This window comes from Mesocricetus auratus, unplaced genomic scaffold (genome assembly GCF_017639785.1).
Source record: "Mesocricetus auratus isolate SY011 unplaced genomic scaffold, BCM_Maur_2.0 Super-Scaffold_100004, whole genome shotgun sequence".
Lineage (NCBI taxonomy): Eukaryota > Metazoa > Chordata > Mammalia > Rodentia > Cricetidae > Mesocricetus > Mesocricetus auratus.
The window spans coordinates 55,176,359-55,187,437 of NW_024429189.1; the positions used below are offsets into that span (position 1 = coordinate 55,176,359).

Sequence of the window (11,079 nt, forward strand, 5' to 3'; positions counted from 1 at the left end):
ATAATAAAGCCTGGATATAATATTTCTTAGGATTATATTCAAGGTAAACAGCACCAAAATTATTTTGTGTAACCAAACACCAAAACATAATTGTGTAACATCCAACACATTATAGATTTTTGTCCTTTTCTGAATAAGCCTCTCCCCATTTACATGCCCATAGTCTTTTCCCTACTCAGGATAGAGTTTGGTTTTCCTTTTCCACCTAAACTATCATGAGGCTCTGAATTGGTATCATTATTGGTCAAATCCAAGGATGATGTTATGAAAAAGCCCACTTAGCTCTTCCTTTTTTAAAGTAGATGTCATTTTCTTAGCAAAGATATCTTCTTATCTGAATTTGAAGCAACAGTGCTAACTACGTATGCTCTTTCCCCTCTATTTCCCTTCCTTTCTTATTTAATTATTATTTTATTATCATTATTGTCATTGGTGCTTTCATTTTTTAATTTTATTTTCTTGCTTGAAATACGTTTATTCAAGTTGTATATATGAGTATTCACATTTACGTATCTGGATTTTGAATATCTCTATGGGGTCCATGGCTTAATTTAAAATTTTCTTCATTATTTTTCACTTTCTTTTTTAACGCTTTTTAGTTAAGTAACTGTTTTTTCATTTATGTTATAAACCAATCAGTTTTCCCTCCCTCCTTTCCTCTCTCTCTTTCCATTCTCTCTCCTTTCCCATCCATTCTCTTCCCCATCCAGTCCTCCTCCACCTCCATTCAGAAAGGGACATGCCTCACATGAGCTTGCACAAAGCAGAGCTCATCAAATTGAGGTAGGACCAAGCTCATTCACTTACGTCAAGTCGGGATCTGATAATCCATCATAGGAGTTCTGCTTTCAGTGTTAGAAGCCTTATTAAGAGACCAAGTTACACGATTGTCACACCCACGCAGAGGGCCTATGTTACTCCCATTCTGCTCTCTGACTGTTGATCCAATGTCCACGGGCTCCCATGAGCTCACAGTTAATGGAGAGTGGGAGATGTCTTACCTAGGATCCCTAGGACCAGCCTGGTCTCCCATAATGCTGTAAAGGCTGAAACAGTGTCAGATGACAACTTTAAGACACAGATCTATTGTTAGTAGACTGGACAGAAAAGAATTGGCATGCTTTTCTTAATAACCTTGGTAGACATCTGTGACTCTGAACTTGTGCAAGCTGTAAAGGTTTATTTATTTATTTATTTATTTATTTTTACAAAAAGCTTTTAGTCTAGTTTGAACTTGCTGAGAGGTGAAAGTGAGATAATTGTGTGCAGTAGTCTGAGCAAGAGAATAGGGCAATCTGTTAAGAGTCCACAGTCCTTGTGGGACAGAGATCCAGTTATGAAGCATGTCCCAGGATATATTCTATACATCAAAATTATATAGTGAAATGAAAATTCATCTTCCAGACCATCCACAGAATATGTGCACAGTAAACAATCAACATACTGCAGTCCTGTGGGAAGAATCCACAAGCTGTAATGTGAGGTAAAGAGTTCTTCACACAAGAAGTCTGCATTGAAAGCAGCTTAACACATTCAAAACGCAGTATATATGATCACTTTGCTAAATAAGGTGTCTCCATAGCCGGGCGTTGGTGGCACATGCCTTTAATCCCAGCACTCCGGAGGCAGAGGCAGGCAGATCTCTGCGAGTCTATGATGCGAAGACCCCTGATGTATGCACTGAACTCCCACTGCATAATACTGTAGTCTGTAACAGACATCATTACTATTAACAGAAAATAAGCACTGCCGAAATTCGGAACCAAGCCGGGCATTGGTGGCACATGCCTTTAATCCCAGCACTCCAGAGCAGGGGCAGGTGGATCTCTGTGAGTTTGAGACCAACCTGGTCTACAAAAGCTAGTTCCAGGACAGCCTCCAAAGCCACAGAGAAACTCTGTCTCAAAAATCAAAAAGCAAACAAAAGAAAAAGAAATTGGGAGTCAAATAAGGAATACCACTATTGGTCTTTGCAAACAGGCAGATATAAGACAATATTATACATGTTACCTTTTATAGTTACATAAGAGGTACATTCCTTGAACATACAGTACAAGAAATAAGTAATGGAAATAGTCCCCTGTCTATTTGGAGCCTTAAACATTTAAATAAAACTGTCTACTGCAAAAAAGAGGGATTTTTGATCATAAAAATTTCAGTTTTACACAGACAGGATGTTGGATGGACTCTCTTAATTTTTTTTTATTTTTTTGGTTTTTTTTTTTTGACACAGAGTTTCTCTGTGGCTTTGGAGGCTGTCCTGGAACTCAATTGGTAGTCGAGGCTGGTCTCGAACTCACAAAGATCCGCCGGCCTCTGCCTCCCGAGTGCTGGGATTAAAGGCGTGCGCCACCAACGCCTGGCTGGATGGACTCTCTTTAAACATGAAGATATAGTATGTAGAGAAGCAGAACAATACCATCAGCTGCAAATATTGATGACTCACACTTTAGTCAGTTCAGGAGAAATAAGGATATAACAAACATGTGGGCTACCTTCAACGATATTGTTGCCTTCTATTCAGCCAATTTCTTTCTGGGTCTCTTTGATGTACTTTTGAAGCTCATTACCTAGCATAAATCCCATCACCTGAATAATGCTGTTTTATGACCTTCTCTTTTTCTTTACCAAGTTCACTTTTCTGTATGTGAGAAAGTTCCTGTGCATTTATTTATATTTGAAACATCTAATATGTAACAGTGAAAAATCACACTAGCTCTTGCCAGCAGCTCCAGAGAATATTTAACATCAATATACACTTCTAAATGTCTTCTGTTTTTTTAATTTTGTTTCATGGTAACAGGATACCAATTTGTAGACAGTCTGATGATCATATGCATAAAAGTTATATGATATAACTGTGATTAGGACTAATGTCAATATGCTAGAATTAAAATGTATTTTGTAAAGAAGTATTTATTGGTGATCACATTACTTATTCTCTGTATAAAACTGACTCATCAGTATAACAGGTCCACTAAGTACAACTATTGAAATGCTGCACTGAGCTGGAAGAATAATTCTTATGGTCACTTACTTAATCATGTTAAATGAAAACAAAACAATAAGCATATGACATAGAAACAATACAGATAATGACTTCTGTGAAGTAGAAATAAAACACAAGAGAAGGTGGTCAAGAGATATTACTTCAAATATACCAAGGAAGGATTATTTCATTAACAAAAGATGAAATATTTTTAATTATTTGCATGGAACAATATTCAATAAAGAAATAAAGTGAAAAATGTTCAATAAATATAAGGAATAACTTTTGCTTTCAAGATAGGTTTCTCTGTGTAGCTTTGCAGACCAAGGTTGTTGAATAATTTTTACTGGGAAAATTCAAGATTACATGCCATCAAGGCCAAGTAGCATGACCCATTTAACGGATGAGTTTAAGGGTGAGAACATCATATTTTACTGAATGTCAATTGTAAAGATTAGGGAGTTACCCTACATGTGAACCAAAGAATTGCATCTTTTGTTAAGAAAGTACAAAGCAGAATCCAAATTTTTCTTCATGTAAAGTCATCATAAACTGATAGAATGATTACAAAATGGTTGGATATTGCCAGGGTCTGACTTGTATCAGTCCTGTGCTTCAGAAACCATCTATCCCAGACTGATGTCTTTTGGGCTGTGATTGGAACCAGTCAAAAAGCACCAGGTCCCACCCCAAGTGAGGGAGTTTAGATGTGGGAAATCCTAGCTACTCAACAACGTTAAGGACAAAATAGAGACATGTGGTGAGCTCAGAAGGGCTCTCAGTCAAAACAGGACACCGTGGTTTATTTCAGCATAATCCTAAATGACTTTCCAAAAGTGGGGGAGAGGGGTGTTCTGACAAAAGACATCCATGTATCCATTATCATGTATAGAGCTGATATCAAATATGTCCTTTAATCCTACAGGCACTCCTAAACTGCACTTACTAGCTTTGAGGGTGAGTGTAGGCTCTCCCAGGACTTGGTCTTTTGTTATATGAACTAGGAGACATTCCCCACTGAGGCCAGGCACCTGGGGGTAATCAGCTGACATCTAAAAGATAATAGGAGTACAGTGCTCCTAGAATTCTTGACAGAGCCAAGCATATTTCTGAGAAATTACATTTTGGCCCTGACAGGATACGATAAAATTTCAGTAAGATTCTGAGGACTTAGTTTGACCAGCTATATATTATTAAAGAATCCTTCAAACCCAGAATATTGGAGATGAAGGACAAAATATCAAGATTCCAAGGTTATCTTGGCAGCACAAGTTGGAGACCACCCTCACCTAAAGAGTTAAAATCTGCTCCTGAGCATGGGGCAGATGGATTCACTTACTCTCATTCCACTTCGGCAAAAGAATCATTTTCCCACTCTCAGCAAGTATACTTTATGAAAACCTTGTTGGATTTTTATTTTAACAGAGAGCAAGGACATCAAATTTGGTATGTATAAAAAGAGATGCTCTGTTTCCAGTGCCTTGGGACTCCTGGGTACTGCCACAGAGCCTCCCCACCCTGCAGGAGCCATGCACACCATTCCTGGTAATTCTTAACTTTTTTGTTGAAGGAGAGATCATCTCATTTTCTGCTTGTATCCTTCAGTATTTTTTGTTTGTATCACTGCCTACCACAGAGGGCTTATGTGCCCTCTGGATGCAATGGCTTATGACAATTATGTAGCCATTGTGAACCCATTACTATATACAGTGGCTATGACTAAATTGGTTTGTATTGGGCTGGTGTTGGGCTCATGTATAGGAGGTTTAATCAATTCAGTTATGCATACAATTGGCTTAATGAAGCTGTCTTTCTGTGGGCCAAATATCATCAGTCACTTCTTCTGTGATCTTCCTCACCTTCTGAAGCTGCCCTGTACTGACACCTCCATGAATGAACTGTTGCTTTTGGTCTTCACCACTGTTATTACAATGATGACCTTTTTGACTGTGATGATCTCCTACATCTTCATTGTTGCTGCTATCCTGAGGATCCGCTCAGCAGCAGGCAGACACAAAGCCTACTCCACCTGGGCTTCCCATCTGACAGCTGTGACTTTGTTCTATGGCTCCATTAGCTTCAGTTACATTCAGCCAAGCTCACAGTACTTCTTAGAACAAGAGAAAGTGGTGTCTGTATTTTACACCCTGGTGATTCCCATGTTGAACCCGCTGATTTACAGTTTAAGGAACAAGGAAGTAAAGGATGCTGTGAAAAGAGTCATGGACAAGAAACTTTTTTATTGTAGATTTAAGACAAATATACACAAAATATTAATTTAAGTAATAATGTTTATAAAAATACAATGAAATTTAAAATAACTTGAATTACAGTGTCCCTTTGAGTTGAACAGTACGTTATACAATGCTAAAATGCATTCAATAATAGTATTGCATGGGTGGTATTTTGTTATTTAACCTAAATCCTAGACTCTGACCTAGGGTAGCAAATGCAGAAATGCATGGGTTGTATTTTATGTTTTAAACTAAACCCTAGACTTTGACCTAGGGTAGTTATCTGATACAAATGGTAATATTTTCATTCCCTCATATGAATTGAAGTTCATACAAATAAATGTATTTTTGATATAGACATACATATGTAATATGTAGATCTTCAGACACACTAGTAAGAATACCATAAAAGAAAAAAAAAGATAAAGTTTACCACATTTGAGATACATCCTAGCTTTTTCAATTTTGACCAATATAAATAACTTTCCAACATCATAATATTGGTACGTGCCTAGTATAATGTAGCTCATCACACTTTTAAATTCTTTTCCTGGTAATCTTTAGTCTAATACTTGAAAGTAAATGTTCTTATTTAAAAGCACCTTGAAGATCCCACCTCTAAACAAGATGCTACTTGTAAATAATCCTTGCTGGAAAAGAGTAAAATCATGTTTCTCCAATAAATTGTCACTGAATATCTCAACCAGACTCCAGAGAAGGACCAAAGTACAGTAGTGTTTGTCCAAAAACAAATGAACACAGTGATCTGTGAGATTTTCATTTGATTTGGTATTTTTTGTCTTATTGGTTTTTGTTGTTTTGTTGGTTGTTGGTTTTACTTTTGCTTTTTTCTTTAGCTTTTATTTTTGTTTAACTACTCTATGGGTTGAAGGATTATTTGATAGAGAGAGAGTGAATACAAAATTGGGTATATAGGGAAGCTCTGAGAAAAGTTGGAGGAAGGGAAGATATTTTCAAAAATATTATATAAATATTTATTTTAAAAATTGTTTTGAAAAATAACTTGTTTACAAATCACATTTCCATCCATGGAGTGATAGGAATAGTTTAAATCCCCCGACTTGTGTCCTATTTCCAAATGTGGTATCTGACATAGAGGAAGAGCTCAGTGTTGAACTTACTCCATGTTAAAGATTTGCTAAAGTAAGCAAGCAAGTTAAAAAATCCACTAAATATTCATGAAGTTGGTTAGGTCAATGTTTAACATTTGTTTTGTAAGCATTCAACAATTACATAGACCTTACCTATGAAAGCAATTTTACTTGTTCTTGAGAAAACACGGCCTGAATTCAAATTTCAACTCTCAAACTCCTGAACATCCAAAGATTAAAAATCCTTCCATTTAATCTCTAGCATAACAAGGCTACATCTCCATAATATTCTATCTTAGGACTGAATCTAATTCTCAGTTCTTAGAATATTTGCCTAGCCTGAAAGGAGCCCTGGCTTCAATCCCTAGTCATGCATACAATAAACATGGTAGAAAATGCGTGGAATTCCAAAATTATATAACTGGTTACAGGAAGATTCTGAGCTTAATATCCTCAATTTTAATATATATTCAAGGCCAGCCTGACTACAGGAGAAGTATTTCTAAAAATAAAATCAAAACAAATATGACTTTGTCTGAATTAAATACTGAAATTTTAAAATTAAAGAACTTACTTTTAATATTACAACTTACCTAATTTTATGAAATATATATGTATATATATTCTTATTCTTCATTCATAGAAAATTTACAAATTCTTAAGTCTGATACCTAATATTTTCTATATGAAAATTTAGACAATTTCTCTACAAATTTGGGGTCATCTGTAATGTGATTATATGAAGTCAGTTTTTATGGGAGAAATGTAAAGAGGAATATCAAGATGCAATTGATCTAACAGGGGAAATAGAGGAGCAGAGGCTCCTAAGAGAAGCAGAAGAGAAGTAAAGATAGGTACAAGACCGGTATAGGAAAGATAAACAGTATGGATGATTGAAAAAACCGCATGGAATCATACTATTAATTATTTTTAAAAATTAAATGAATAAAAGATACACAAAAATGCAGGGTACTTACAGTGCCTGGGGATAGCCACAGAGCCTCCCCTCCTGGTGGGTGCCAAGCACCCCACATTTTAGGTTTTCTTTTACACCAAAGGGACCGGGTAAACCAAGCCCTGTATCTGTGCCTGTCTTCCAGTGCCCCGGGACTGCCTGGGGACCACCAGAGAGACTCCCCTCCTCACAGGAGCCAAGCACCCCAGATTTCTGGCCTTCTCTTCCACCAACAGAACCAGGGGACCAGGACCAGTGCCTGTAGACCACCAATGGGATCCTACATACCCAGATTCCCAGTCTTTCCCAAACACAGTTCCAGGACTAGGACCAAGAAGAGGAGAACTACAAGAGTATTGGACTTGCTTGTACCCACCAAAAGGGAACTCTGGTCTCCTAACCAGCAGACAAGTAAGCGGTTCTTTCTGCACCCACTGGAAGAAGGGATGGGAAAGAGACAATGCAAAAACACACTCAGCAACAAAAACACAAATATGACTCCACCAGATGCTAGAGATTCCACACTAGTAAGACTCCAACATTCCAATGCAAATGAAACAGAAGAGAATGACCTTGAAAACAACTTCATGAAAATGATAGAGGCCCTAAAAGAGGGTATAGGAAAATCCCTCAAAGAAATGGAAGAAAAAGTAAACCAAGAAATGGAAGAAAAAACAAAACAAAAACTAAAAAATTTGCAACAAAAAGATGAAAAAATTGCAAGAAACAATTCAAACACTACAAGGGCTGAAAACTGAAATAGAGACAATAAAAAAAACACAATCTGAAGGAAGGCTGGAAAAAGAAAAGCTGCGCAAAACAGTCAAGTACTACAGATGGAAGCATAACCAACAGAATACAAGAGATGGAAGAGAGAATCTCGGGTGTTGAAAGTACACTAGGATAAATTAATTCATCCACCAAGGATAATCTTAAATCCAACTAATCCCTAATACAATACATCCAGGAAATATGGAACAACATGAAAAGACCAAACCCAAGAAAAATAGGTATAGAAGAAGGTGAAGAAAACTACCTGAAAGGGGCAGGAAATATATTCAACAAAAATATTGGAAGAGAGCTTTCCCAACCTCAAGAAAGACATGCCAATGAAGGTAAAAGAAGCTTACAGAACACAAAATAGAGTGTAATGCAAAAAAAAGTCCCCCCCACCACATAATAATCAAGACCCTAAATATACATAAAAAAGAAAGAATATTAAAAGCACCTAAGAAAAAAGGTCAAGTAACATATAAAGGCAAACCCATCAGAATTACACCTGACTTCTCCATGGAAATGTTGAAAACCAGAAGGTCCTGGATATTCTACCAACACTAAGAGACCATGGATGCCAGCCCAGACTACTATACCCAGCAAGGCTGTTAATCACTATAAATGAAGAAAATAAGCTATTCCATGGCAAAACTAGATTCAAGCAATACATATCCACTAACCCAGCCCTACAGAAATTTGTGGAAGGAAAACTCTAACCCAAGGAAGTTAACTATAACCAGAAAAACATAGGCATTCAATAATGCCACCTTACCAACAGCCAAAAGAAAAAAGGAGTGGAATTCCACACATAATTCCAACACCAACAACCATTCCAAATCAAAGAAGAATGAGCAATAAATGGTCATTAATATCCCTCACTATTAATGGTCTTAACTCGCCCATAAAAAGACATAGGCTAACAGAATGGATTTGAAGACAGAACCCAGCATTCTGCTGCATACAATAAAAACACCTCAGCCTCAAAGACAGACATTACCTGAAAGTTAAAGTTTGGGAAAGATTTTCCAATAAAATGGATCCAAGAAACAAGTGGAGGCAGCAATCCTAATATCTATCAAATTAGACTTTAAAATAAAATCAATCAAAAGACATGAAGGAGGTCATTACATACTCATCACAGGAGAAATCCACCAAGATGAAATTTCAATTCTTAACATCTATGCTCCAAATACTAATGTATACACGTTCGTAAAAGATACATTACTTAAAACTCAAATCACATATAAAGCCCCACATGATTATAGTGGGAGACTTCAACACCCCATTCTCACCACTAGACAGGAATAACAGAAACTTAACAAAGAAGCAAAAGGGCTAATAGAAGATACGACTCAATTGGAATTAAAAGACATCTATAGAACATTTTATCCAAATAAAAAAGAATATACCTTCTTCTCAGCACCACATACTTGGCAACATATCAATCCTCAACAGGTACAGAAAAATTGGAATAACTCCATGTATTTTATCAGACCGCCATGCATTAAAATTAAAATACAACACCAATTGCAGAAGCCCTACAAACACATGGAAATTGAATAATGCACAATTGCCCCATTCCAGGGTCAAAGAAGCAATAAAAAAGAAATTAAAGACTTCCTATAATCCAATAAGAATGACGACACAACATACCCAAACCTGTGGGACACTTTGAAAGCAGTGCTATGAGGAAAGTTCATAGCACTAAGTGCCCACATGAAGAAACTGGAGAATAGTTACACTATAAAATTAAGAGCACAGCTGGAAGATCTAGAACACAAAGAAACAAACTGACCCAGGAGGAGTAGATGTGAGGAAATAATCAAACTGAGGACTGCAATCAATAAAGTAGAAACTAGGAAAACAATACAAAGCATCAATGCAACGAAGAGTTGGTTCTTTGAGAAAATAAACAAGATAGGCAAACCTTTGTTCAAACTTCCCAAATGGCAGAGTGTGAACATGCAAATTAACAAAATCAGAAAAGAAAATGGAGACATAACAACGGACTCTGAGAAAATTCAGAGAATCATCAGGTCCTACTTTGAAAACCTGTACTCCACAAAATTCGAAAATGTAACGGAAGTGGACAATTTTCTGGATAGCTATCATTTTCCAAAATTGATCAAGAACAGATAAGCAATTTAAATAGACCTATAAGCCCTATGGAAATAGAAGCAGTCATCAAAAGTCTCCCAACCAAAAAAAGCCCAGGTTCAGATGACCCCTATGCAGAATTCTACCAGAAATTCAAAGAAGAGCTTATACCAATTCTTCTCAAAGTATTCCATGCAATAGAAGCAGAAGGGTCTTTGCCAAACTCTTTCTATGAGGCTTCAATAACCATGATACCTAAGCCACACAAAGACACAACTAAGAAAGAGAACTTCAGATCAATATTCCTCATGAACATTGATGAAAAATATTAAAAAAATACTGGCAAATCAGATCTAAGAACACATCAAAACAATCATTCATCATGATCAAGTAGGTTTCATGCCAGGGATGCAGGGATGGTTCAACATATGAAAATCCATCAAGGTAATCCACCATATAAACAAGCTGAGAAACAAAAATCACATGATCATCTCACTAGATGCAGAAAAACCCTTTGACAAAATCTAACACCACTTCATGAAAAAGGTCTTGGAGAGATTTGGAATAACACGAACATACCTAAATATAATAAAAGTTATATACAGCAAACCAACATCCAACATCAAACAAAATGGACAGAAACTCAATGCAATTCCGCTAAAATCAGGAATAAGACAAAGCTGCCCACTCTCCCCAAACCTTTTCAATATTGTACTTGAAGTTCTAGCTAGAGCCATATTAAAACAAAAGGGAACAAGGTGATACAAATTGTAAAAGAAAAGATCAAACTTTCACTATTTGCAGATGGTTTACACAAGTTGTTGTGCCCAAATTCTGAACCCCAAAGAATCCAAGAGGCCCATTTCGATACAAAAGCAAAGAGTCTTTTATTGTAGATGTTTAACGAGCTAACCCCAT

At 36.6% G+C, this 11,079-nt stretch overlaps 1 protein-coding gene across 1 annotated transcript; it reads left to right on the forward strand.

Moving 5' to 3' along the window:
* The first annotated feature begins 3,895 nt into the window (after positions 1-3,895).
* Positions 3,896-5,271, forward strand: LOC101843367 (olfactory receptor 1052-like). The gene is given in 3 exon segments (XM_013119225.2): positions 3,896-3,946; positions 4,415-4,636; positions 4,639-5,271. Coding segments are annotated over 3 exon segments (906 nt in total).
* The last annotated feature ends 5,808 nt before the right edge of the window (positions 5,272-11,079 follow it).